This window comes from Perissodus microlepis, chromosome 7 (genome assembly GCF_051167445.1).
Source record: "Perissodus microlepis isolate ML-2025 ecotype Zambia chromosome 7, ASM5116744v1, whole genome shotgun sequence".
Lineage (NCBI taxonomy): Eukaryota > Metazoa > Chordata > Actinopteri > Cichliformes > Cichlidae > Perissodus > Perissodus microlepis.
In genome coordinates, this window is record NC_140467.1 from 4,184,725 (window position 1) to 4,211,917 (window position 27,193).

The following is a 27,193-nucleotide window of genomic DNA, read 5'->3' on the forward strand; positions in this document are numbered from 1 at the left end:
GCTGATTGAGTGGTGCAGAGTTGGACGGGAGAGTATAGAAACACGGTCCAGGAACACAACACAAAGGAGAACCAGATAACAACACAGGTCTATAAAACTCATCAAAGACAAGAGAAGAGTTGGCCATGACACAACACAGTGATGATGAGCAGATGAGAAGACAGAGTGCATGTGCCTCAGAGCTTGATTGGTGGATGGGCATCAGGTGTGCAGGTTGATTGCACATCAGTAGATGATTAGAGCGCTGATGCCATACACACAAAAACAACAGAGAAAACAGGGACCAGAAAAATACACAGGAAGGGGAAAGACATACCAGAAATAGAGGGATTAATGGAGAGATAAAGCAGTGACTGTGACATTCTGAGAAGTACAGTTACACTATTTTGCATATTTTATGTTACTTTGGTTCAGGTTCTTTTAAAAGGAAAGAGGTTTCAGGCCGTAAAGACACTTTGTACTTTGCAGTCTGCACTCCTGCAAACCCCTGAGAAACGGGACAGGAGGACACAGAGGAAATTTATAGCCAGCACTCAAAGGGTGGAGGTTTCATTGCAATATCACTGATGAAAGGTTTGATGATCCTCTTTGGGAGGTTTTGCTTTTACTGGGGGAGTTCATCATGCAGGAGTGGTACCTTTATTTCCCTTTGGAATGCCACTTGTGGATTTCCAGAGTTCACCAAAAGGGAGGAGATAATTTACAGGTGTCATTAGTCCGGCTGGGCAGAAGAAAAGTGCATCAAACAGTAAATGAATAGTTTTAAATCTGAAAGGATGAAGAGTAATGTTGCATTTCAGAGTGGAGGAAGAAGTTGGATGGAAAGAATAGAGGCTTGATCCTCATATTGAACTGACTCAGGTCTGACTGCGCTGTCAGGATTTAACCTTTAAGCCTAAAAACACTTAACTACTGTAACAGTTTAGAGTTTTTGCTGGGAGAGCTGTAGAAAGCACTTCTCATACTAACATAACTGTGATTTACTCGGTGAAAAAGAAGCCAAACATCACAAAAATTATAATGGAAACATTTCTAGTAGACTTTATCAACTCGATTCTGTTGTCTGTTCTCATTCTTGTCATTTTTTCTTATTTTTTCTTCATGCTCTGTGTATACATTACTAAAAACAGAAAACCTTTTGCTTTGAATTCTCATTCCCATGTGCCAAAAGTATCTTCCTGTTTCAGTGAACAGAGGCTATGAATTGCTTTTTAAACTGTTAAATTTCAGGTCTGTTGAACAAGCAAATCATACATGATGCTATAAAAAGATGACTGAAGCACAGCCAGTATAATGGAGAACAAAGGTATATGTGATCTTCTCCGTGTGCAGAGTGTGATCAAATTGCTGCGCCATTTCCACACTGACTCATAGACCGGGGCCTCAAGGTTGCAATTCCAATATGAAATCAACTCACTACACCCGCTAGCTGTGATAGACAGCAGCCATCTGTAAACACAATCCCCGAGCAGATCTGTGGGTGTGCCAGTCTAGGCCACAGGGGTCAGCTCTGGGTAAATTCAATGACAAGAAGACGACTATCCATTAGGACTCCTCCACCTTCTCCATCAAAAAGCAATACTTTCTCACAAGATGAGAACATAAGAGGCGCCATAATTGAAGCCTCGGGCTGCAGTCCCCTCTGCCACCAGATAAACTGCACATAATGTATGACTGTGTCTCAGTAAACCACCCGATCATATACGCACTGTTGTTTTTCACTCTATTCATTTGAAGTAAATACTTTAGCGAAGATAACTAGGTAAAGCACTTGCTTTAGTTTGTACTGCAAACATGACCGGGATGCTGGGCAAAATGCTTTGTTCTTTTATCATTTTAATTATTGATGTTTTTTATTATTAATTTTAATCTTTTTGTTTCTTTTTATAAAATTCTATTCATATTACTGTACATTTTATCCTCTGTTTTGCAAAAATAGTCTATATTTTCTGAAGCTGTCTTCTACCTGCAAATTAGAGGTGAGACAACATATAAATAGCTTTGATTGTGTGGCTCATTGTCCATCAAGATGGTGAAAAACTTGAAAAAGAATTGTAAGATGAAGAGTTTTTAGAACATGAGGCTTTTGCTTTTATTGGTAATAACTGGGCAGGACAATAGGCAAGGCAGGGGAAATGACACAGCAAATAGTCTGAGGCAGCCTCAAACTGAGTATCAAACTGAGACTCAAACCCAGGGCATGCAATATGGACTGTAGCCTTCAGCACATGGGCCACTACCTCAACCAGGCGAGCTCTGTGACTTGCATGTTTTTATTTCTTATTGTGGTTTAACTTTTTGTGTCTTAAAGGTTTTGAATGGCTTTGTTTCCATTTGTTTTGAACGTCTTATTTTGTTGTGCAAACTCCTAACTGTTTTTTGTTTTATGAATTCTGCCAGATTATTTTTCCCTAGCCCAAGACTGGCTAATTGACATAATTGAGTCACCTGACAGAAGGCCACAAGGGCTAAGCCGCAGCTGGAGATAGGTTGCACATCCCTATGACTAATTTTCTGTTTCTCCTTTAGTGTAACATCTAGTGTCACGTGGCAGGAGACTGGTAGCAGCTGTACATGACCAGGTCCTGCAAAACATAGCTGCCACTGATTAATCATTACTTATTTTACACACAAATAGTGATCAGTAATGTGCAGGGCATCAAATCTCATTTTGACTTTTTCATCCTAGATGCCACCTAGAATTGCATCCTGATCAGGAAATGTTCCCCGATCTAAAGTTTATTCTAAATCCAGTAGGAACAAAAGTAATAGCTGTGATATGTCTGTCTAAGATGGACAGAGAGACATAATATGCATGCATCAGGTGAATGAAAAACTGCAAAACTGTCCCACATGAGCTGTATAAACTGGTAAAAATAGGCTTTTTACCAGTAGGTAAAATAGGATCAGTGGAGTTGAGTTACATAGACCAACAGGAATCTGTTCAATTTCTAATTCAATTAAAAAAAGGAAACATTAATAATGAGCAGAAACCTATAATTGTTCAAGACAATCACGGTTTCCCCACCCATATATATGTTCTAATTATGTTTTACTGTTTTAAAATTAATTTGGTCAAGTTGCACTTTTGTACTTTAATATGCTCTGACAGGGGAGGTATGTATTACTTGGAATAGCGTGTCCACAAACCCAATTACACTGACTGAGAGAGAGAAACACTATATATACCATAAACAGATAATAAATGCACGCCTATCATTAGCTAAAATTACATTAATACTGCATATAAACCACTGGTAGGAATTGTTTTGAGCGGAACCGAGAGTCTGTGTGTTGTTTCCAGACGGTCGAAGGAAACTTCGTCCGACCTTGTTTTGCATTCGTGTGGGAAGCAGCAAGGATCGTGTTATCTGTTTTGTTTTAACCTTGTTAACTTGATTGTTGCACCATTGTGAGGTTTTGAAGAGTCACGCTTTACAAGTAACAGGCTACAACTGTTAGCTTCAACGAGAAATAGTAAAAGACTCTCCAAAAATGCAGTTATGAGGCTAATGGGACTGAAAGCCCCGCTAACGTTAGTCTAGCTGCTTTTATCTCTGCTTTGTTATAATGTCAGCAGCGCTTTTAATGCCCCTGCAATGCAGCCGCCATGGTAAACTTATTTACAAAGTGTTTACGCAGACACAAGGACACAGATACCTCTCAAATGTCTACCCATCTGCTGAGCACATCAGGAAGTTTATTATAGAAAACACGGAGATAACAGGAGAGCAGAGCCTGACTCCTGAGATCAGGCTGAGGTTATTCACCCCCCGGTGCAGATTCTGGCGAGAGAGACCGGAGTTATGGCCCTTTGATGACCCCTACTGGGCTATATACTGGCCAGGGGGACAGGCACTGTCGAGGTAAGATGACAACCATAGCTAACCGGTCACTTTATTAGGTACACGTCTTAAACTGCTCGTTAACACAGCTATCTAATAATTCATTCACATGGCTGCAACTCGGCATGTAAACGTGGTCAAGAAGACGACCTGCTGAAGTTCAAACCAAGCTTCATGGGCTTTCCGCATACCTCTACAGTTGTTACCTGACATGTTTTATATCTATATGTTTTCCTCTACGTTGGTGTCAGCTTTAACCCAACACCTTACAGTTTCTGTGCCATCACCAGCACAGAAACACCATCCTACCATAACCGCCATCCATTCCTAAGGCAGGTTCTCTCTGATTGTGATCTGTATTAGTGTTAGTGTGTACCACTCTACCTTCAACGCCCAACCCTTCACACCATGGCGTTAAATACTTGCAATTTTCTAATAACGAGTGTACCAACTCTATTATAACCATACATTGAAATTCATGTTAAAAAGAAACTTTATTAAAAATTTTATTTCTAACAGAACAGAATAAACTTTCTGGCATATGCAGAAGAGCATTGCTGAACACTCAGCGGCAGAAGACCACACCAGGTGGCACTCCTGTCAGATGAGTATTGTTACTGTCCGTCCTTTATACCCACCATGTCACAAATCATCTCAAACTGGCTTCTTGAACATTCAGTGCACTCAAATGGCCTGCACAGTCACAGCGTTAATCCAGTGGAGTATCTTTGGGATGTGACACGTGTCCCGAATTCTAAATATTGAGGATAAGAACAAACCAACACTGGCCCAGAAGAGTGCAGTGAAACAATGATTTTATTGAACACACGCGTGGGAAGATGTACACTGCAACACATCAGCATAGATCTTCACCCAAAAATACACTTCAGAATGCTTTTAAGACATCAGGGTTCCGCCCCTTCATGCATTAACAAGAATATGACATGCATCAGTTACAGTAAATGGTCAATTTAAAAAGCTAAAGACAGACAAAGAAGTTCCTCTTTCTATCACATTCTTCCATACATGGCAATTTGTTTCACCCTCCAGATGGTCTCTGAGGGTTTGCAACTGTCTCGACTCTTCTTCTGTCACCTGTTACTAGGCAAACTCAAATGCAGTTAGAAGCAAAATAAATTCCAGGCCTTTGGCCTGGCCCGACGATCCATCACTTACACCATGGATTGTCGGGACATCGCGCCAAACGAAGCTTAAGACCTTTAAATAGACTGAGCATCAACTCTTTCATGAGCACAACCTGCAATGTGTGTATAAAATGATTATAGCCGCACCTTTAATATAAGTTTTAATCTAATGCCAGTAGCTTTTAATGAACGTTTTAATGCAATGATAATGATGAAAGCTATGTGTAGCAGTAAAATATTTTCTTTATTCCCACACACGTCATGTGTTTGCAGCTGACAAATCTACAGCAAATTTATGATACTGTCATCACAATATAGACTACAAAGAAGGTGCACCTAATAAAGCGCTAGCTAGTGTAGTTTTTGATGTCCAGCAATTTCTGATAACAAATCGTTTGTTTTTCTTTAATGACTTCCTATTAAAGGTATATCTTAGATAACCCTGAGGTGTGCCGGAATCAGACAGTCCTGGATCTGGGGAGCGGCTGTGGAGCCTCAGCCATTGCTGCAACACTGCGTGGTGCTGCTCACGTAGTAGCTAATGACGTTGACACTGGTACGCATTTGTGTGTATTTATTTATGTGTTCACATAATCTGTTATTGTTGCTGAATGTTTCTGAACTGTTAAATAAAAAAGCAGGAATTATGAGAAAGTAGGTTTGTTGTTAAAATGGTTCACATGTGCGTTATTTACGCTTTGCAAGGACATACAATTTATCCCTCTAGACATCCACATGTATGACCAATTTCAAAAGTCATTCTGACTCTAGATTATTTTAAATTATGATTTATGTCCAGTTTTGCATTTTTGCCGTAGCTTTTTGCATAATCTGAAAGAAATTAATACTTTTTCCTGTGTGTTGTTTAGAATTATTGGTGGTGATACATTTGCACTACTACTGGCATTTAAAGTAAAAAAAAAAAGGCTAATAGATGATGCCAAAAAGGAGGATAACATTAACAAAATAGTTATTTTTAAGTACTATTGAAGCTGTTATAGTATTTTACCATATCTTGCAGTAGAAGCCTTAAATCTACTGGTTTGTGTTACAGTTGCAGCTGTTGCGACCCAAATGAACTGTGAGCTGAACGGGCTGGAGCCACCTGTTTGTCTAACGACAAACATGATTGGTTCAGAACCCGACGCCTTCAGCCTGATCCTCTTAGGTGACATGTTCTACGATGAGGCCCTCGCCACTCACCTTCACAGCTGGTTGGACAGCTGTGTCAGAGTTCATGGCACTAAAGTACTTATCGGAAATCCCGGCAGAGCCCAATTTGAGAGTCACAGCATCCGACAGCTGTTGCATCAGCTAGCCCAGTTTGAGCTGCCTGAGTCTGTTAGAGAGGAGAACTATGGTCTAACTTTCAGCACTGTTTGGTGCTACCGTCCTGAACTGTAACAAATAAATCGTAGCATCTGTGATGAATTAATCTCTGCCTAATTATTGTATCAAAAATACTCCCCTGAATTGAAATGTGAAGATGTTTTGTGACTTCTACGCCGTTACTGTTTACTCTGGGTCGTGAAAAGTCTTCATTAAAAAGAAGAAACAGAAGTGGAAGGGAATACAAGCTTAAAGTTATTCATAATTTTAGTGTATTGTTAACTTGATCACAATTTTTAAATGCATGTAAGTTACACACTGCATATTAGTGCTATTCACAAACATTTGTAGAGAACTCTCATGACTATATTGGTAAATCAACAAGAAACACTGAGAAATATGATTCTTGAAATATTTGACCTGTATAAATCTTTTTCAACTGTTTAATAACTCATGTCTTAAATGTATTTCACATCGTTCACTTTTGAGTCACAAAATTTAGAAACATTCTGGGCCATTCATACAACCTGGAAAGTTTGGCTTAAAATTATTATTATAATTTAAACACTGGGTGGTGAACAAAAGATGGCAAAAGACAAAAAATAAAAAAAGAGAAAAAAACAACAACTTGCTACCAAACTCTTGAACCTTAATGTCACAGAGTACATAGTGTGCATTATTATTACTATTATTATGTAGGCATTAGTAAATACTAACTTAATAAAGATGTGCCACGCTTAATTTCATAAGAAGCATGAAGATACAGTGATCTTTATCCAGAAGTGGGAATTATGTTTGTGGCTAAACCATTATACACAAAAACATCAAAAATCTTAGCGTGTGAGGCTGTGCCAGTAAAGGCTCGTAGATTTGACATCTCTGAATGAAATTCAAAATGTTTTTTATAACTATGGTTAATGTATAGTTTGACTTCTAAGGTACACACAACACAACAAGACATAGAAGAGGGGATAGTTTACTACACATCATAAAAACACAAACATTAATCTCCATTCTTCCAACTGTATCTTTCTGTTCTGACTTTAGAGTCTTTGTTTGTTTATTGAGCCGCACTTTGAGAATCACACTGTTGTGGTAGTGTGGGAGAAAAGGGTAAGGTGTGTGTTGGGTCTGTCTAGCACAGGCCCACCGCTGGAAGGAGACAATTTAACTACACAGCAAAAGCACTGAACACCTTTATGTTACTCATGCATGAGGGAGAGAACCACGACAAGCGCCATTCCTTCGCTTGACCCCAGTCGCTCTCGTCCGCTCCCCCATAACACTGCTCTTTTATTGAGGTTACATGAATATACATGGGTTCATTAACATATGACGTCTACATACACACAAAGAGTACCTTGCCTGTGCGTTGTGTAAGTGTGTGTGTGTGTGTGTGTGTGTGGCCAGAGTGTGACCCCATGAAGGCTCCCTAAAGCTGGTGCCAGGAGTCTAGCGGTCCATCTAAACAAAAGGCTCTTACACTCCCACAGATATACGTGTTTTTGCTATACCATATTTGAGCAAGAGAAGATACGACCTCTCCTAGGACGTGTGTGATCTATGCCAGAACACTCTGTAGAGGAGTGAACGCACCCCCCTCTTCATGCTACACAGAGTTGTTACAGACCTCCTAGGATGAGACATTCTTTCAATCTACAAATGATTATATACTTCTAAGCATATATGAGTAAATATTTCTAAGCATAAATGACAATGAACAATACAAATCTAACAGTGTGAGAGACTAAACCATTACACAAAAAACTTCTAAAGTCTAAAGAGTGTGTGAGGCTGTTAGCCGTGTTGTCCAGCAATAAACATATCCACAATGTGACTCTCAGAATCGCTGATTTCAATAGGTTTTACTTGGAGCAACGACTGAACCATGTGACTTATCTGCCTCCTTTATATGGGGTTGCCTCCTGAGGTACAAAATGAGTCTTTCAAATGTGTTGGAATATCCCACTGCATGTATAGGCACTCTGGACACCGCATGGTCTTATTTCTATCAGCCCTGACTCAGCTGTGGCCTGCTTTCAATTAGTTACGGGTTCACTTTCCTTACAAGTACATCACAATTATTTGCTCCTGTGTTTAGGGAAAAAAAACAGCTAATAGTTAGTGGGTTTTGTGTTTGTTGTTAGTGGGTGTCTGTGGTGTTTTGTTTTGGGGTTTTTGGGTTTTTTTTTTGTCAAACTAGGAGTGAACAAAAGCAGAAAAAAACAGTAAAGATGCAGACCGTAAAAGTCTAGTTTATTTCGTGAATACAATTTTTTTATAGTCCACAAAGCAAAGAAGCCTACAATATAAATGGATACTACAACATAACATGGACAGTAAGAAGTAAAACTCATTGTCTTAACAGTTTATATTCTTTACATTTAAGAAAAAAACTGATATTGGAGTTTTTTTGGTGTTTTAAGCCTTCTGTTAAAACGTGTGTCTTCACTTCTTTCTCCCAGCAGCTTTAAGGGAAGTGACACTTTAACCTACAGCTGATGCTTCACATCACAATCTTTGTGATGAAAAAAAAACATGTTTTCTCGTTAAAAGATGTCTATGCTGTTACTTCTCATGAAAATGGACAAAACCCCTGTTCAAGCTTCCTCTTCTTCCTTCCTCTTTATTAATTACCATAGATCATTAAAAGGGACCACATAAGATTTGTCATATTATCCCCACAAAACAACATGTTTTCATAGAAACCGTTGTGATACAGAGATTTAGTCTTGTTTCACAATGTGCATGAAATCAATCTTATGAGTTTTATATTTATAAAGTATTGAAAAGAAGACATTTTATCCATTGTATGAACTAAACCTCTTGTAAATAAGCTGTCTGGGAATGCATTCAAAAACTAAACACAATTACAACATGGTGTTTGAAAATACATTATGTTGTTAGTGATTGGTATATGGCTTGTGTCACTCAAGAATGCGAGTTTGATGGATGATGACCTTTGACCTTGTGTCCTGTACTTTCTCTTTGACCTTTTGATCTTTCCGGAAGTGCTCCGGAAGTGAGAAGCGTGACAAATTGCATCCAGGTGTGTGAGGAAATGTTTTTGGGGGAGTTGTACCTGGGAGGGCATTGTGGAGGAAAGTTCAGAGGTAACACAGCTGATTTCTGATGAGTCAAAGGAGATCAGAGCGCATATGGCTGTATAGAGAGACAGAATGATCACAACAGTTAGTTTTCGCCTGCCTGTTTTGTTTTGGGGGGTTTTGTACAGACAAGAGTTGAACTCATGGGTTGAATTCTGTTTAGTACACAGTTTACACAGTACACAGGGCGATCGTGGCTCGAGAGTTGGGAGTTTGCCTTGTAATGGGAAGGTTGCCGGTTCGAGCCCCGGCTTGTACAGTCTCGGTCGTTGTGTCCTTGGGCAAGACACTTCAGCCGTTGCCTACTGGTGGTGGTCAGAGGGCCCGGTGGCGCCAGTGTCCGGCAGCCTCGCCTCTGTCAGCGCGCCCCAGGGCAGCTGTGGCTACAATGTAGCTGCCATCACCAGTGTGTGAATGGGTGGATGACTGGATGTGTAAAGCGCTTTGGGGTCCTTAGGGACTAGAAAAGCGCTATGTAAATACAGGCCATTTACCGTTTTAGGTTTTCAGTCGCAATTATTAGTATGACAAAGATGGTGAGTAGTCATGTAGAGATCTTGATAACCATTTTCACCAACAAATGTAACCACTTTTTGGTAAAGACTGAAACTGAGGGCTATTTCTTTCTTTTCACAATAGTGGATTTAGATTTATTTTACTTTCTTATAATAACCGTACTACAGACACAATAAACTGAACTTTGTCATCACATGAGATTTAAACCTTTAAGATTATCTGAGTGACCGTGAGCATGATTTTTCCTCATTGTTCAGCTAATGTTTAAGATGTTGTATTTCCTAATGCTAGTAACCTAGCAAAGTATTGATGTCCGTGCAAAGAATTCCTTTTTCATACATACACACACCGCCGACTAAACTCCTTGTACTTGTAAAATAATATAACGCTAACCCTCAGTAAAAAAGCACCACACATATTGATAGGTTTGTAGCTTGAACCTATTCGCTGGAACGTTGAAGACAATATAATTACACAGCAAGCAAGACACGAAGTAGGCAAAGTTCTTCATGTTTCTCGTGCACGGGAGAGAACCGGACAAACGCCGTTCCTTCGCTTGACCCCAGTTGCTCTCGTCCGCTCCCCCATAACACTGCTCTTTTATTGAGGTTACATGAATATGCATAGGTTCATTAACATATGACGTCTACATACACACAAAGAGTACCTTGCCTGTGTGTGTGTGTGTGTGTGTGTGTGGGGTCAGAGTGTGACCCCATAAATGACTTCCCTAAACCTGCTGGTCTGGAAGTCCAGCAGTTCATCTAAACAAAAGGCACTTAGCCTAAAACAGATATAGATACGTTTATCCTACCATAAAACAATAAGACAAGGTACGACCTCTAAGCATATATGGTTAAATATTTCTAAGCATAAATGGCAATCAACAATACAAAACCTAACACATATATTCAGAACTCGGTCCTATTTATCGTCCCAAATAATTTTATTAAAACAATTTCACCCCGGATGAGGTATTTTGGTTTTTGTGCAGCCAATCAATCAATCAATCAATCAATCAAAGCTTTATTCGCCACATGCAGGTTGCCCTGCAGTGAAATGGGATCCCCCCCCCCCCGACCTTACACACACAACACAGACATTACATGGGGATACAAGTCGGAGATCGGTAGCGTTACAGAAAAATACCGAAATGTACACTACAATGGGAAAGTACAAGAGGAAAAAAAGAGACCTCTACTCATGCTGTGCTTCCATGGTAGGACAGCATGAGAACAGGAAACAAAAAAACTCCTCTGCACAAAAAGCACATAAATGTCCACAGCACAACATTGTGAAAGACATGACAAGCCACAGGATTGGGTGGGGGGTGAGGAGTAATCTGAAGCAAACACAGCAGCCGCCCTGCACAGCGCTACCATTCCAGCGCGGCACACAGACCCGCCGTGTTCCCCCGCAGGAAACAAGCGTCGAAGGCGTTTGGAAAGGGAGGGGGGATGAGTGTGTGCATATCAGTGTATATGTATGTGTGTGCGTGTCCATAGTTCAGCTGAGACAGTGTCCTTCGCCCTGCCAGGCTAAGTAAACAGTCTACCAGCCAACCCAGGTGGCCTTGCATGGAATGGGAAGGAACAGACTAAACACAGTCGTTATCAGGGTGTTGTTGTTCAGCTCCAGCCTTGAGGCCACCGCAGCTGGCGCCAAAGGGGTATCCGCATAAGTGATGGTGGTTTTTACTTTAGTGCGAACAGCTCATATGAATTTCAAAGCAGTTCTACAGTCCAACACTGGTCTCTCAATCTCCCGCTGGAGAGCCGCGAGCTTTGCCATACTTGCGCTCTGTGATGTTGTCATTTCTTGTGCTCAAGGAGCCGATTTCTGAGAACTCACGGCAGTGTGCCTCCCCTAGATGTCATCCAATTTGCGCCCAGAGATGTTATTCCGAGCTAGCCCTTCCGAGATGTATCCAGTCTGCAATCAGAGATCTTATTCTGAGCATTCACAGCAGCCGTAGCCTCTCCAAGATCTTATCCGTGCCGACTCAATGAGCCCATTTTGAGAAACTCACGCCTCTTCCCATCGTTCCAATCCCAGCGGGCAGCCTTGTGGGGGTTTGAACAGCCGGTTCCGCTTTCTTAATTCTTCGATAAGTCAGGGCCAAGCCAGCTCCGATCACCAAGAACCCTGTTCCCTGCTCATCCAAGCCCAAACTTCTCGTTGAGAAAGGGGTGTCAATTGCATTTAGGGACCAGTTGATCCAATCCATAATTCCTCTTTTAGGTTTTAGAGAACAGACTGTGAGAGAATGTTCCAGGGAAAAGTAAAAAAAACACGAGACAAGACAAGGACATGAAGAGCTAAGCAGGGAAGATAAGGGAGAGGAGAGGAGAAAAGTGCGACCGCCTTCGCTGAGAGCCAAAAAGAAACCCCAAAAAGCCCCTCTTAGACTGAGGTTAAGTGAGGGAAAGAGTTTTGGGTTGTTTCTTCTTCTTCTTTTTTTCATTTTTAGAGGGACTTTTACAAGAGGGAAGCTGGTTTTCTCATTAGCAGAAATGCTCAATAGACAGAAAAACAAGGACACAGCCCTAAAAGAAAATTACCGTGAGATGAGGAACACAGCCTTGTTTTACTCACACTGCAGTTCAAGAAGAAGTCAAGAAGGAGGAGACGACCGAACATCTGTGCAAAGAATGTTTATGTTCATCCTGAGAGGGGGGGTGGAGCTTGGAGGAGGCAACTTTAAATTGGGACCTTAAAGACTGGCGTTGCTTTGCTTGGTTCCAGATTCTAGCTAGACTGTGGTATAATTCCAAAAAAGAGCATTTCAAAGAAGTCGTTAAAGCGTAAAATTAGACATTTACGCCCATGATGTAACCTTCTGACCATGCTTATTTAAACACAGTCTTGAAAAAGTGAGCAAATGTAGGTCGACTGCTCTTTGTAACTTCCAGATAATGTGTTAATGTCAGCTACTACTGCAGTCATCCTGTTGCTTCTACTCAGACTCTGTTATCTTGTAATATTGTATATTGTTAAGGTTCAAATATTGAGGAAGGAGAGTACAAACAACCATTGGTCCAGAACTTGGTCAAACAATTGATTTTAATGAAATACACGCGTGGGAAGACCAGTGCCTGTTCGCAGACAGCGCTGATCTCCGACTACTCAAAACATAAACAGATTTTTATACCATCAGGGTTTGAATTTACTGACGCCCCCTCATGCGTCACAGATACACTTCATACATAGGTCACATCAAAACCACAATGACTTTTAACACAGTTTAAAAAGAACATTGTCTTCTATCTTCATAGCAGATGTCTCCTGTCAACCTTTTGACTTCCAGTTCTCGTCACAAGACACTCATCCTGCAAGACACTGTTCCTCTTTTTGCAGAGACAATTTCGCAGTTACAAGCAGACATGACTAACCTCTCACCTATAAATGCGTCTATCTACTGTGTATGTGTGTGTGTGTATGTGTATGTGTCGACCTTACATGCTCTCTCAATTCACCCGTTGCACTTCTGACCTTTCACCAGAACAGAGGCTCATCCTTATGTGTAACAACCTAACTGAAACTATATGTACTATGTTGAATAAATGTTATAATCAAGAACCTCTTCTAACAGCTTAATAAAAGATATAAATGAAATAAAAGATAACAATGAACAACCTGGTTATTCAAATAGCCTCGTCTAACCAGCTCCTCAGAATAACCTGCACTTAGACTCTGCTCTCGGTTTCAGTTCTGCAAAAGCACGCTCTGCAAACCTGCAATTCAATTTCCTGTCAGCCTGTGGCTTTAGTCTTTCTGAAAGACACACACTGTTTAAACATCTGAATGCAATATCAATGCTGTAGATTATATTATTAATGCAATGGTAATGATAATTATTAACAATAGCAGTAAAATAATTTCCCTGCTCTCCACATTATACGGCAAAGGTTTAACTGACTGATGAAATACACATTGCTCCACATATTATGCATATATGCAAGAATATATATTTATCTTGTAACACTAAATATTAAAATCTGTAACATAATGTATTGTTTGGAGTTTAGTCTGTTACTGTTACTACTTTTATCATTTCTTCTTGGAGCAGATGTAACCCACATAATTTCCTTAGGGGTTATTAATAAAGTATTCTGATTCTGATTGTTTCAGGATGACCTGCCATCATCCAATGACACATCTGCTTACCTGTATCTTTTTCTTGTTTCTCCTCCTCTTCTTTTCTCTTTTTTCTAAACTGAGGACCTGAGGGCTTTGAACTTTTCTTGTCCATCTTGGTTTTAATTTTGCACTCCAGTATGAACACCATTCCCCAACCCGAGGATCACCACAACATAACCTAATAGACCTACACCTTAGTTCACAGATTAACTTTGTCTAGGGTTTATTTCTGAGATTTCGCACAACCCACAAAGTAAATTTCCCAGTGTTAAATCAGCAGTGTTAAAGTATATTTACTCTAATAGAGTCATTATAACAACAGCTGGAGCAAAACGCCTCCCAGTGTGGGTGATAATTCCTGGAGTTAAAAGACGCAGTGTCAATGTTACTCTAGAAAGCTCCTCCCACCACAGACTCCTTTTCAAACCAAGACGATTTTTCACGATGCCATTTTCTTCACGTCAGTTGCACGGTAAGTTGTTCATATTCACTTATTAAACCAACAATTTGACATTTTAAACACAAGTAGCGTGTTAAAATAAGGTTACATTCCTTTTGTCCATGTTTATTATATATTTCATTTCGTACCTGAAGCAAATGTGACACTGCCTGTATGCTAACGTAAGGTTGTTAATTAGTGTTGGCTAAGACTGTAAGGCTTGTTAATTTATTTCAGTGTGTAGTGGTGATTGTGTTGTGTTCTAGCATGTTTGAAATTCCATTAAATTAAACCCTCCATGTGTTGGGAGCTACATATTAACATTAGCTAGCTAACTAGCATTTTGGCTAACCTTGGTGCGTGGTCAATTCGCTTGTTATTGTTACATTTTAAATTATGTAAGGCAAGCATTAACTAATTAAAATTTTACACTAATGTTACATCTTTCACTTCTTTTTGGATACCTAGATATAGAGGTCGTTTTCAGTAAGGTTATTGTCTTATTTCAATTCCGCTGTCTTCAGCGATTTTACAGTTACAGTGATTACAACCAGCAGGCAGTATAAGCTTGATAAAGTATCCAAAATATCCAGGATTCAGTTTGTAATGTTTTCTTTTTGTAGTTTGAACTTAAGATGACAGTGTTTGTATTTGTAGTGAGTTAACTTGATGTTAACTAATGATGGTATTGACACAAGTTACCTTTTTCCATTTTTGTTAGCAGACTGTTCAGTATGTTAAACTAAAGATGAACAAAATACTGACTCTCTAGTGCTAAGTTAGATCAGACAAATGGTAAAAGTACTAGTAATTATTTTAGTTTTGTATTGAGGAATATATTTCATGTAGGTGAAATACTCATTTAGTACAGGGCTTAAAAACTACAGCCAAAGGGCTGAAACACCTTGTTACACTGAAAAAAAGTAACATACAGTATAAGAAATAACACTGCAAGGCTGTTTTACTGGTATTTATGGGACTGTTTTAATTTTCACATTTTCTGTTTACAGTAGTTCAAAGAAGAGCACTGACTATAAGAAATTACTGTCCACAGGAAGCATGTTGCTTAAAGCAAAACTGGGAGGTGTGCAGAAATTTGCTAGAGTATCTGAGCCAAGCCTTAAGGAATTTTGATTGCTGGTAAGAAAACAACATTGTATAAAAAAGGTGTTCAAGGTTCTTTAAGTTATTTTTGTTATTTAGTCTCTTCAAACTGCATTTTATGATTAATTGAAAATGATTTACGTTTTGAAATCATCTTAGCTATGAATGTATGTTTAGTGGAAAAACTGTATAATGTGAGTGTCACTCCTTTTAATCTACCACTTATCAAGCATGTTACTGGCGCTTAATAATTTAGTTTTTATTTATCTGAGTCACTTTTGAAAAAGTATCTTGAAATGATCTTCATTTTAGGCTACAAAACATTAGATGTCATGTAATCTCTTTGTTTACTTAAACTTGTGTGCTTGTTTCCAGCATTTGCACAGTTTGGTGTGCCAGCCGTAACAAAAGGAGTGAAAGTTTTTGATAGTTCAGGGACTGAGTTGGATGATGATGTATTTGAGGATATAGTAACAGATTCCTCAACTGGGGTACTAACCATCAAATATGAAAAAGGTTTGTTTGAGTGATGTGTGTTTCACTGGATGTCATTATTTTAGTATCATTATTACATTGTTTATTAAAAAGAGTTTATAAAATGTGTCTATGGAGGGACCATGTACACTACATCTGTACAGATGATAAAGTCATTGCGGCACTCTGTACCATGTGTTATTATCCACTTAGCTGAAAACAAACTGGTAGACAACACAGCTCCAAGCAATTTCTGGACCTTCTTCCAGCTCTCCAAGTGTCACCATCTTTCCTGGTCCTAAAGCTAATGTTTCCAGGCTAAAGGACTCCCAATGCTTTATTTTATTACTATTATATTTATTTTTTACTTGTGGTGTACTGTGAAGGTACGCTCTGTAAGGCTGCATCTTTAGCCTGAGTATGAATCTCAAAAAACACATACTCCATTGAGGAGACCAAACTATTCACAGTAGATTGGCTTAATCCAGCTGCCCTGAGCTGTGCAACAGCAGAGGCACACATATCCAAAGTGCTCTTATTTGACCTTTTCAACTTTTCAGATGTTGTGGGTGTTTCTTCTACATTAGTTGACATCACCTCCCCTGTAGTGCTAACTTCTTTAACTGCCACATCAGGCAGTAGATTAACATTAGTGTCAGCCTGTTGGTCAAAATAGTTAAGGTGTTTGGTATTTAAATGTTTTCTAAAACCTGTGGTTTGGATGAACGTGTACATGTTGTGAAGCATAGTGTTGTAAGATGTGCCAAACACAAAATGTGCTTTAAACAGTTCATCAAAAGCACCAAGTGAAGAGGTAGACTTGCATGGTATGGCATTCTTGTCAAGAATAATGAAGAACTGGTGGATGTCATTCTTTTTCACCCCAACAGCCAGGAGGTAGGGTTGAGTGCTGGTAGTGATGGCATCAAGGTGCTCTTGAATATTTGTGAAAAGACAAATACAGACAGGCAATAAGAATCAAGTGTTTCTTAAATTGGTCATTCATAACATAAAAATAGAAACGAAACACAAACCTTCTTGAAGACCACAAGACGCCTTTCTGCTTGAGAAGCTGACACCTTTCCTGGTCTCTTCCGACCCTGACCAGATGGTGGAATCAGATGTAATAGCAATAGAATTGCTGAGAGGTCACTGTCCCAGCCTGCAAAAAATTATTTGTTTTTAATAAAGTTGAATCATCATCATCAACAAAAACACATTTCAATGCATTTGCATTGACAAAATGTTTGAGGAGGGGTGAGGGGAGGAGGTTTGTTTATTTGTTAAACTTTCAAATAATTAAAACAAAAATATGCCACCTTCCAGACCTTCTTTAAAACACAGATGTGCAACGCATTATTTAATCTGTGTGTCATGTTCGGACGGTCCTTCCCGGGGCGACCTGCCTGTGTGTATATGTGTGTGTGTGTGTGTGTGTGTGTTTCTCTCTCTCCTCCTCCACCCAGCGGCTGACACACCTGCACCTAATTTGCCACCCAGCTGTCACTAATCATCCTTCGTCGTGGGCTGAGGTATTTGACGGTGTGTCCAGATGGCAGTCGACGCTGGATTGTACTTGAAGCTCGGTAGTAAAGAGTGTTTTGTGACTTGCAACTTAGCTTTAGCTGGCTAGCCTTCTCACCTGTTGTTTTCGCTCGTTTGTAGGAGGAAGAGATACGGAGCTGGAGGTTGGAGAAAAGGAGCCCGCGGGATTAAGCTATCGGAGGAGAACACACACTCGGATAATCACTTTGGAAACTCACCTGCGCACCACTGGGAGTTTGGAGAAGATCACTGTTGGACTTCGCACTTCACTTTGTGTTTTGAGACTGTTTTTGGGCACTGTAAATAAACGCACTGTGTACTTCGCATCCAGAGCTCCGCGACTGAGTCCGTATTTTCCCATTACCCGTGACAGAACAATCCAGCCAGCAATAGACTCAGCGGACTCAACTCGCGTCCAGCGCGAGCTCGTGCTTCAAGCTGAACGGTTGGAACGGCATGAAAAGATGCTGCAGCATGTGGCCGAGGAGCAGTCCGCGCTACTACGGGTGGTATCTGAACTGAAAGGTATGTTGCTTGCTACACCTAGAGCACTCGTTCAACCACCAGAGCCCCCTACACAACCACAACCACCAGTAGAGCTTCTTCTAAATGTAGCAGCGGCCTGTCCCCTTCCTCCATCTCCACCTCCGCCACAGCGAGAACACACGTTACCTGTACCTGAAAAATTCAGTGGAGATTTGGACAAAAGCCGGGGATTTTTGACTCAATGCTCTCTGATTTTTAGGCAGCAGACTCGAGCTTATGCCTCTGATATTGCCAAGATCACCCTCATGGTGGAGCTCATGACCGGACGAGCACTGCTCTGGACTCAAGCAGTCCTGAGTGCCCAACCCTCCATCTCATATAGTGATTTTTTTTGAGCAAATTTCGGTGTGTGTTTGACAAAGGATCTAACCCTGACAGTGCTGCTCATCGCATGTTTACTTTAAAGCAGGGCCGGCGGAGCGTGGCAGACTTCTCCGTGGACTTTTGGCTCTTGGCCGAGGAGACGGGCTGGGAGGAAAAGGCGCTCCGAGGAGCATTCCTAAACAGCTTAAATGAGAATGTCAAACGTGAGTTGGCCACTAAAGAGCTTCCTAAATTGTTAAGTGCCCTGGTTAACATGTGTATCAGTCTAGACGACCATATACGGGAGTTTGGCAGGCGGACTGGAGATGGGCGACGGTCAGTAGGGGGCGTAGGAGTTCCGACTCCACTCCCGTCTCTCGAGTGGAGAGAGGAGGGACCGGACTCACCTGCTGACGAGGAGCAACCCATGCAGCTGGGACGTACTAAATTCACCCGGAGCAGAAGACAACTGGTGGGTGAGTGTTTTGTGTGCGGGAAGAAGGGGCATTTCGCGGACGCCTGTCCCTCATGGCTAAAAGACTCAGCCCGTCAGTAAAGGTGGGGATACTGACGGGTGCGCTGGTGAATACATTCCTCCACCTCAGCTGCCCCGCTAAATTACAGTTTCTTTCCTGCACCCATTCTTGTGATGCACTAATAGACTCGGGAGCTGAACAAAGTTTTTTGGATGAGGCTTTGGCCCACAAGATGGGTTTGCCTGTTGTTCCTTTCCCTGCAGCGCTCCAAGTGTCAGCGCTTAATGGCAGGCCTTTAGCTGCTGTCACTCACCGCACTCAAGAAATTACACTCACTCTCTACGGCAATCACACTGAACAGATGTTCCTGTTTCTCTTCAAGGCACCTGACACACCCTTAGTTTTGGGATTCCCCTGGCTCCAGCGACACAATCCAGATTGATTGGGCCAAGGGATGTGTCGTGGGGTGGAGCACCCGTTGCCATGAGCAGTGTTTACGCTCTGCAGTGCCGGGTTGCATGTCAGACAATCCTGCGGGGCCGCCGACACGCCCCGACTTGTCAACCGTGCCCGCTGAATATCATGATCTAGGTCGAGTCTTTAGCAAAGACGGGGCCCAATCGCTGCCCCCCCATTGTCCGTACGACTGCGGGATTGATTTGCTCCGACTAGCCGACTCTACAGTATCTCGAAACCTGAGCGCGAGTCTATGGAGCGCTACATTACCTACTCCCTGGCAGCAGGCATCATCCGTCCCTCCACCTCTCCCTTGGGCGCAGGCTTCTTTTTTGTTGAAAAGAAAGATAAGACCCTACGCCCCTGCATTGACTATCGGGGACTGAACAAAATCACTATCAAAAACAAATATCCTCTACCTCTGCTCGCCTCAGCTTTTGAACTCCTTCAAGGAGCCACCCATTTCACCAAACTTGATCTCCGCAATGCTTATCACCTGGTCCGCATCCGCGAGGGGGACGAGTGGAAGACGGCCTTCAACACCCATCTGGACCACTTCGAGTGTGCCGTTCGGACTCACTAACGCCCCTGCCGTTTTCCAAGCCCTGGTAAATGATGATCTACAAGATTTTTTGAACCACTTTGTGTTTGTTTACCTTGACGACATTCTGATTTTCTCCAGATGCAGAGCTGAGCATGTTAAGCATGTGAGACTGGTGTTGCGCCGCCTACTGGAGAATCGGCTGTTTTGTAAAGAGGAAAAATGTGAGTTTCATGCCTCAACTGTCTCTTTTCTGGGTTTCATCATTGAACAGGGCCGGTTGCGAGCGGAGCCGGCTAAGGTCAAAGCTGTGTTGGAGTGGCCTGTGCCCGGCACCCGGAAGAAGTTGCAAAGTTTTCTGGGATTCAGCAACTTCTACAGACGTTTCATCCGGGACTTCAGTAAGGTAGCATTGCCTCTCACACAACTCGCATCGCCCAAACAGCCGTACCTGTGGTCTCCAGCAGCTCAGCAAGCATTCGACCGTCTCAAGAGCCTGTTTGCCTCGGCCCCCATCCTGGCCCAGGCTGACCTCGCCCTGCCGTTCGTGGTGGAAGTGGATGCTTCTGATTCGGGAGTTGGGGCAGTTCTCTCTCAGCGCAAGGAAGGTAAATTACACCCCTGTGCCTTTTTCTCCCGTCGGCTCACTCAGGCTGAAAGGAATTATGACGTGGGCGACCGGGAGCTTCTTGCCATCAAGTTGGCGCTGGAGGAGTGGCGGCACTGGTTGGAGGGGAGCGAACATCCTGTTATCGTGTGGACGGACCACAAGAACCTCACCTACCTCCAAGCGGCTAAGCGCCTGAACGCCCGACAGGCCAGGTGGGCATTGTTTTTTGCAGCTTTAGCCGGCTAGCCTTCTCACCTGTTGTTTTCGCTCGTTTGTAGGAGGAAGAGATGCGGAGCTGGAGGTTGGAGAAAAGGAGCTCGCGGGATTAAGCTATCGGAGGAGAACACACACTCGGATAATCACTTTGGAAACTCACCTGCGCACCACTGGGAGTTTGGAGAAGATCACTGTTGGACTTTGCACTTCACTTTGTGTTTTGAGACTGTTTTTGGGCACTGTAAATAAACACACTGTGTACTTCGCATCCAGAGCTCCGCGACTGAGTCCGTATTTTCCCATTACCCGTGACACTGTGTTTATCAACCGCGGTGTGCGTTTTGGTTTTTTCAGTGTGAATTTATACAAACAGGAGTTACTTTTGCAAATGCAGGATCAAATTTTAAATAGTGCTTTTTACACACTCAAACTGAAACGGTAGATTGTGTGTGTTTTTAACGACTGCACTTTTTTTTTTTTTTTTTTTTTTCTCTCACAGTTTGGTTCTCCGTTTTTTTGTGTGTGTGTGTGTGTGTGCAGTCGGGGGGTCAGAAAAGAAAGTTGGGGTGTCCAATTTCCTTTTTGGGTGCCTTCTTGTGAGGGTTGTCTGTTTTCCACATTCTCCGACGGTAAAATACGACTTAGAGGAGGCGATTTGTTTTACTTTATGGGCAACAGTTGTCTGCGCTTGTTCTTGCTCATGACATAACTCGCCTCCTGTTGTAAACTTGACTCTGAGAAAAGCACTCTTTCCCACAGAGGGGGGTGCTTTAATAAACTTATTTGAATATGAGCGTTTTTCCCACTAAGGGTTATTTTACGGGAGATGAGGCCTGTATGAAATTATTTGCCGGGTTAAAAGCAATAAGAAAAAACAATATCTGTTGTCTGACTCCTTCTTCATGTGTGCAAAACAAAGCAGTTTTCTTTTAGGGTTTTCTGTCTATTAGTAGCTCAAAAAAAAAAAAGGAAAAAAAACGAAAAACTTTTTCCCACAGGGGAGCAGAATCGTTTTAATAAAAAAAATTTGGGATAGAGTTTTGAATATGAGCTTTTTTTTTCCCCATTAAGGATTATTTTACACGTACAAGGTGTTGAGAGCTGTACGAAATAATTTGCAGGGTTACAACCAATGAGAAATGATAATATTGGTTGTTGACTCCTTAGGGTGCGTAGTACAAGGTCATTTTCTGTCTAATGAGAAAAACCTGCTGTAAAAGTAGCTCAAACATGGAGTAAAGTCTTTACTTTGGTCTGCACAAAACATACCTCATCGGGGTGTTTTAATAATAATATTTTGCACCTTTTTTTTCGCTAAGAAATATTTTTTACATACGGGCGCACTATAGGTTATAAGCATTGAGAAAATACTGATAATGATTAGAGCGGTTTGATGATGACTCCTTGACCCGCGGGGTGTGTGTGTGTGTGAAACAAGACCGGGTGATTTAATTGTTTAAGTAAGATAGAGTTCTGAATACGGGCGTGACACTTTTCTCACTAAGGGATATTTATTTATTTATTTTTACACATACAAGGTGGGCGGCCTGTAGGCTAAAAAGCAGAAAGTTCTTCTTCATTACAAGCGCTTGCCTCCACCCGGCACTATGTATGTATGTGTGTATATGTATATGTGTGTATATGTGTGTGTATGTATATATGTGTGTGTATATATATATATATATATATATATGCAATCCATTACTAGTCAGATAATCTTAAAGGTTTTTTTATTTTATTGCGTCTGTAATATAAGGAAGCAAAATAAAGCCGCTATTGAAAAAAGACATAGTTCTTTACTGAGAAAGAAAGATCACATTGTCATAATATTTAAACAGAATTCAAACTATGAGTTTGTCTGTGGAAAACTAACTGCCGCTCTGTCTCTCTATACAGCACTGACTCAACAGAAATCTGCTGCGTCACCCCCATGCCTCACGAACCCCTCCATCTCTGATCCCCCCAGGAACCATACCCCTCCCCTCATGCTTATGGAACATATTACACACGTCTGAAAACGACTAGACACTTCCGGAGTATTTCTGGTAGGGTCAAAAGGTCTAGGCTGAGGCCTTCAATCATAAATATGTCGTATTTGAAGACGTAGCCCCACTTTCCACACCCCTCAAAAGGTAGAGGCCATTCTCCCCGCAAGCTCCTCGGAGCCGGTATCTGGCTGCGGAACATGAAGACGCTCTTATTTTTCCCTGCTTTCCGCGGAGCATCGGTTGCTTCTGATCTGTTACTGTAGACGATGACGGGGGTGTCACTAAGCATCGATGAGGACCAGTCGCCGCTGCTGCTGCCTCCCATGGGAGAGCAGATCTCTTCCCCGTCCAAGTACAGAGGAACGCAGGGCTGCAGAATGAAAGGCTCCATGTTGTCTGTGCATAGAAAAGTGCTGGCCCTCCCCGTTTTTATTCTCCTCCCTCCACAGACCCCCCTCCCTCTAAGGGAGAAAACAATTTTTTCACACAGGACGTGATTAGTCACACATATGGAATCCAATACACACTTCCGGAGTACCCTCCCCTCACTGGATGCAATTCGTCGCGCTTATGGATCATATTACACACTTCCAGAGTACTTCCGGTAAGGTCAAAAGGTCAAGGTGGGGTGTTACTTTTTTACGGTGTCTTAAAGTCTGAAACAGCCAACAATGCTCAGTTGTTAGAAACAATGTAACAATGCAGCAAGGTTGGGTAGTCGCTTAACTAACCGTAGAAAATCTGCTTATAAAAGAAACACACACACAATTTGCCGTTTCAGCTCGATTGTCTGACAGCAAAAGTCTTTCTATAGTGTCAGTGTAAAAAGACAAAGTAATTCCCGTTTGTATAAATTTACCATGAAAAGCCAAAATGCGCACAATGGCTGATGAACCTAATTAAAACGCACCCCGCTAGGAGAAGACAGAGCGTGCGCAGTGGGACCGCATGGCCCGGAAGTGCCCCTTTTTCGGATGAGTGAACGCGTGTGCATGAGAGTGCATGAGCGCGTGCTCGTACATGCAAAAAGTGCCAGTTTTTAAGCTCGGCAATGGGGGTGTGGAAAGAACTCTTCCTGGCAGCTGACTTTCCTGAGGATGCCACTGACGTAAATGCTGACATTGGTGAGCTGTTGTTTCTTTGATTAGCACACAGAACAGTTATCCTTTTTGTCTTTTGGGTCTACTCAAACATTTTGTCAATGCAGATGCATTGAAATGTGTTTTTGTTGATGATGATGATTCAACTTTATTAAAAACAAATAATTTTTTGCAGGCTGGGACAGTGACCTCTCAGCAATTCTATTGCTATTACATCTGATTCCACCATCTGGTCAGGGTCGGAAGAGACCAGGAAAGGTGTCAGCTTCTCAAGCAGAAAGGCGTCTTGTGGTCTTCAAGAAGGTTTGTGTTTCGTTTCTATTTTTATGTTATGAATGACCAATTTAAGAAACACTTGATTCTTATTGCCTGTCTGTATTTGTCTCTTCACAAATATTCAAGAGCACCTTGATGCCATCACTACCAGCACTCAACCCTACCTCCTGGCTGTTGGGGTGAAAAAGAATGACATCCACCAGTTCTTCATTATTCTTGACAAGAATGCCATACCATGCAAGTCTACCTCTTCACTTGGTGCTTTTGATGAACTGTTTAAAGCACATTTTGTGTTTGGCACATCTTACAACACTATGCTTCATAACATGTACACGTTCATCCAAACCACAGGTTTTAGAAAACATTTAAATACCAAACACCTTAACTATTTTGACCAACAGGCTGACACTAATGTTAATCTACTGCCTGATGTGGCAGTTAAAGAAGCTAGCACTACAGGGGAGGTGATGTCAACTAATGTAGAAGAAACACCCACAACATCTGAAAAGTTGAAAAGGTCAAATAAGAGCACTTTGGATATGTGTGCCTCTGCTGTTGCACAGCTCAGGGCAGCTGGATTAAGCCAATCTACTGTGAATAGTTTGGTCTCCTCAATGGAGTATGTGTTTTTTGAGATTCATACTCAGGCTAAAGATGCAGCCTTACAGAGCGTACCTTCACAGTACACCACAAGTAAAAATAAATATAATAGTAATAAAATAAAGCATTGGGAGTCCTTTAGCCTGGAAATAGACTGTAAATAGTTTGGTCTCCTCAATGGAGTATGTTTTTTTTGAGATTGTCAATGGAAAATTGTATTTAGTAGTCAGTATAATCTTTTAATGATATAAGTTTGCATATGGTAGAATACTGCACGTAATCATTTGTGTTTAGAAGTATATAGTTGGTGGCATATTGAAAGAATGTCTCATCCTAGGAGGTCTGTAACAACGTTGTGTACATTCCAGGGTGTTCTGGCATTCACCCCCACATCCTAGGAGCATGGGAAAGGTCGTACCTTATCTTATTGTTTTACGGTAGGATTAACGTAGCTATGTTAGTTTTAGTCTAAGTGCCTTTTTTACATATAGATGAACTGTTGGATTTTCCAGACCAGCAGGTTAAGGGAAGTCGTTTATGGGGGTCACACTCTGACACACACACACACATACATATACACCTCCACATTCCAATGTAAGGAACAAACGCTCACTGAAGTATAAATAAAGACCAGGGCAGTCTCTCATGGCTAGTCTTTGAGCCTCACTCTTGTGTGTGAGCTCTGGTGACTGCCCTTGCTAGCAAGAAAACTGTGTGTTTCTCCTCTCTGATTCTCAGCTGAAGATGTGTTTTAGAATATATCTCTTAACAGAGATTCATACTCAGGCTAAAGATGCAGCCTTACAGAGCATACCTTCACAGTACGCCACAAGTAAAAATAAATATAATAGTAATAAAATAAAGCATTGGGAGTCCTTTAGCCTGGAAACATTAGCTTTAGGACCAGGAAAGATGGTGACACTTGGAGAGCTGGAAGAAGGTCCAGAAATTGCTTGGAGCTGTGTTGTCTACCAGTTTGTTTTCAGCTAAGTGGATAATAACACATGGTACAGAGTGCCGCAATGACTTTATCATCAGTACAGATGTAGTGTCTGAGAGTCCGTTTTTTGTAAGATCAAAAGTATTGTTGTGAAAGATGACATTGTATTGCTCGGCGGAAAACTGATGGAAACCCTGTATTTTGATGACCATTATCATGCATTTAGGGTCAGACTGCATCCCAATATGGTGCTGAAGGTGTTGAACATCAATGAGCTGTGTTTCTTCTTCAAATGAAGTATGGCATTTCAGATTCCTCCCAGTATGTCGTTCCGTATTGCCGTTTTATGCCGAACTAAATTCATTGTTTTAAAGTGTTTTATACACTACATGAGATGTTTTTATATTTTGAGCCTGGCATAAAAATAAAGCTGTTAAATGTATTATCTAGTTGTGGTTTTTGCTCACTTTTTTTATATGTAAAAGCATTATTAAAAACCAGGTTTTCATGCTGCAAAACAGTGAATTGAGTGTAAAGGTAACACTACAGGAAGAGTTTTAGTAACACTACTTGGTGTAAAATTAATTACAAATTTTACTCTATGAGAGCTAATTTTTCACTCGAGATTAGTGTATGAATAACACACAGTATAGAGTAATATCAACTCCCATCAGAGTTCTTTGAACCTCCAGTGTTAATTTCAAATAACTCAATTCAGTGTTAAAAATCAGTGGGATTTTACTCAAATAGAGTTAATTTATCACTACGATCGAGTATATAATATGACACTACTAGTAGTGTTAAGTTGATTTAACACTATGCGGTGTTACTCAGTGTTAAATCTTTACTCTATTTAGAGTTAAATTTACTCTAAAATTTTAACACTATAGAAAGAGTTGATTTAACACCAATTCCGAATAGGACCAAATAGACTCGGAAACAGTGTTAAATTTAACTCTTTAAGTGTTCATTTGACACTGCGAATTTTACTGTTCAGGATTCAAATCATGAATACATAATGGGCTTGGATTTACAACACTATGAATGAAATGTTTTCTATTCGGAAGCAGCGGGGTCGCCTCCCCTTTAGACGGGTTGTGTGTGAGACTTTAAATCATCAAACTATAAATTTTAAATTGTTATTGATACCTTTACCCCTAGTCCTAAAGTGTATATACTGGACTGTATGTAGCGGAGATGACAATAAAGTTTACTTTGACTTCAGCAGCGAGCAGGCGCACCGAGGGCTCTCGCGCTCACTTTTCTCGTATAGAATTTCGAAAAAAACATTGGTGCAAATTATAAGTCTGTATCATAATGTCTGGTGTTTTCGTGTTTGTTGGTTTGTTTTTATTTTGTTTGATTTCGCGAGTTGGTTATTAGATGCTCCTCCGGCCAGCCAGAGAATCCCCCGCTGCCCCGCCCTCTTCTCCTCCCTGTGCCGCAATCAGCAGGCGCACCTCGCAAACGATAGAAAACCGATCGGTGCCTATGCCA

General features: G+C 41.3%; 3 protein-coding genes across 3 annotated transcripts; 2 read left to right on the plus strand and 1 right to left on the minus strand.

Moving 5' to 3' along the window:
* The first annotated feature begins 3,308 nt into the window (after window positions 1-3,308).
* Window positions 3,309-6,425, plus strand: etfbkmt (electron transfer flavoprotein subunit beta lysine methyltransferase). The gene is made up of 3 exons (XM_084932892.1): window positions 3,309-3,866; window positions 5,416-5,546; window positions 6,045-6,425. The coding sequence occupies exons 1-3, from the start codon at window positions 3,571-3,573 to the stop codon at window positions 6,392-6,394; spliced, it is 777 nt and encodes a 258-aa protein (XP_084789018.1). The 5' UTR covers window positions 3,309-3,570; the 3' UTR covers window positions 6,395-6,425.
* A 10,031-nt stretch (window positions 6,426-16,456) lies between these two features.
* Window positions 16,457-18,005, minus strand: LOC146382322 (uncharacterized). The gene is made up of 4 exons (XM_084936734.1): window positions 17,871-18,005; window positions 17,742-17,781; window positions 17,117-17,261; window positions 16,457-17,045 (listed from the first exon to the last, which is right to left on the minus strand). Exons 1-4 carry the CDS (start codon window positions 18,003-18,005, stop codon window positions 16,457-16,459), a joined length of 909 nt encoding a protein of 302 aa, XP_084792860.1.
* Window positions 18,006-23,831: 5,826 nt separating this feature from the next.
* Window positions 23,832-26,138, plus strand: LOC146382323 (uncharacterized). Its single transcript, XM_084936735.1, has 3 exons — window positions 23,832-23,904; window positions 24,056-24,183; window positions 24,264-26,138. Exons 1-3 carry the CDS (start codon window positions 23,832-23,834, stop codon window positions 24,918-24,920), a joined length of 858 nt encoding a protein of 285 aa, XP_084792861.1. The 3' UTR covers window positions 24,921-26,138.
* The last annotated feature ends 1,055 nt before the right edge of the window (window positions 26,139-27,193 follow it).

Excerpts from the sequence above, each read along its gene's own strand:
- LOC146382322 (XM_084936734.1), bottom strand. The coding sequence starts at position 18,005 with ATGGGAAAATACGGACTCAGTCGCGGAGCTCTGGATGCGAAGTACACA. Across the intron at positions 17,782-17,870 it reads TCTTCTCCAAACTCCCAGTG|CTCCGTATCTCTTCCTCCTA; the intron begins GTGCGCAGGTGA and ends TCCAACCTCCAG. Across the intron at positions 17,046-17,116 it reads AAGGTTTGTGTTTCGTTTCT|AAATATTCAAGAGCACCTTG; the intron begins ATTTTTATGTTA and ends TTGTCTTTTCAC.
- LOC146382323 (XM_084936735.1), top strand. The coding sequence starts at position 23,832 with ATGGGGGTGTGGAAAGAACTCTTCCTGGCAGCTGACTTTCCTGAGGAT. Across the intron at positions 23,905-24,055 it reads TGACGTAAATGCTGACATTG|GCTGGGACAGTGACCTCTCA; the intron begins GTGAGCTGTTGT and ends AATTTTTTGCAG. Across the intron at positions 24,184-24,263 it reads GTCTTGTGGTCTTCAAGAAG|CTCTTCACAAATATTCAAGA; the intron begins GTTTGTGTTTCG and ends GTCTGTATTTGT.
- etfbkmt (XM_084932892.1), top strand. The coding sequence starts at position 3,571 with ATGTCAGCAGCGCTTTTAATGCCCCTGCAATGCAGCCGCCATGGTAAA. Across the intron at positions 3,867-5,415 it reads GGGGGACAGGCACTGTCGAG|GTATATCTTAGATAACCCTG; the intron begins GTAAGATGACAA and ends TTCCTATTAAAG. Across the intron at positions 5,547-6,044 it reads AGCTAATGACGTTGACACTG|TTGCAGCTGTTGCGACCCAA; the intron begins GTACGCATTTGT and ends TTTGTGTTACAG.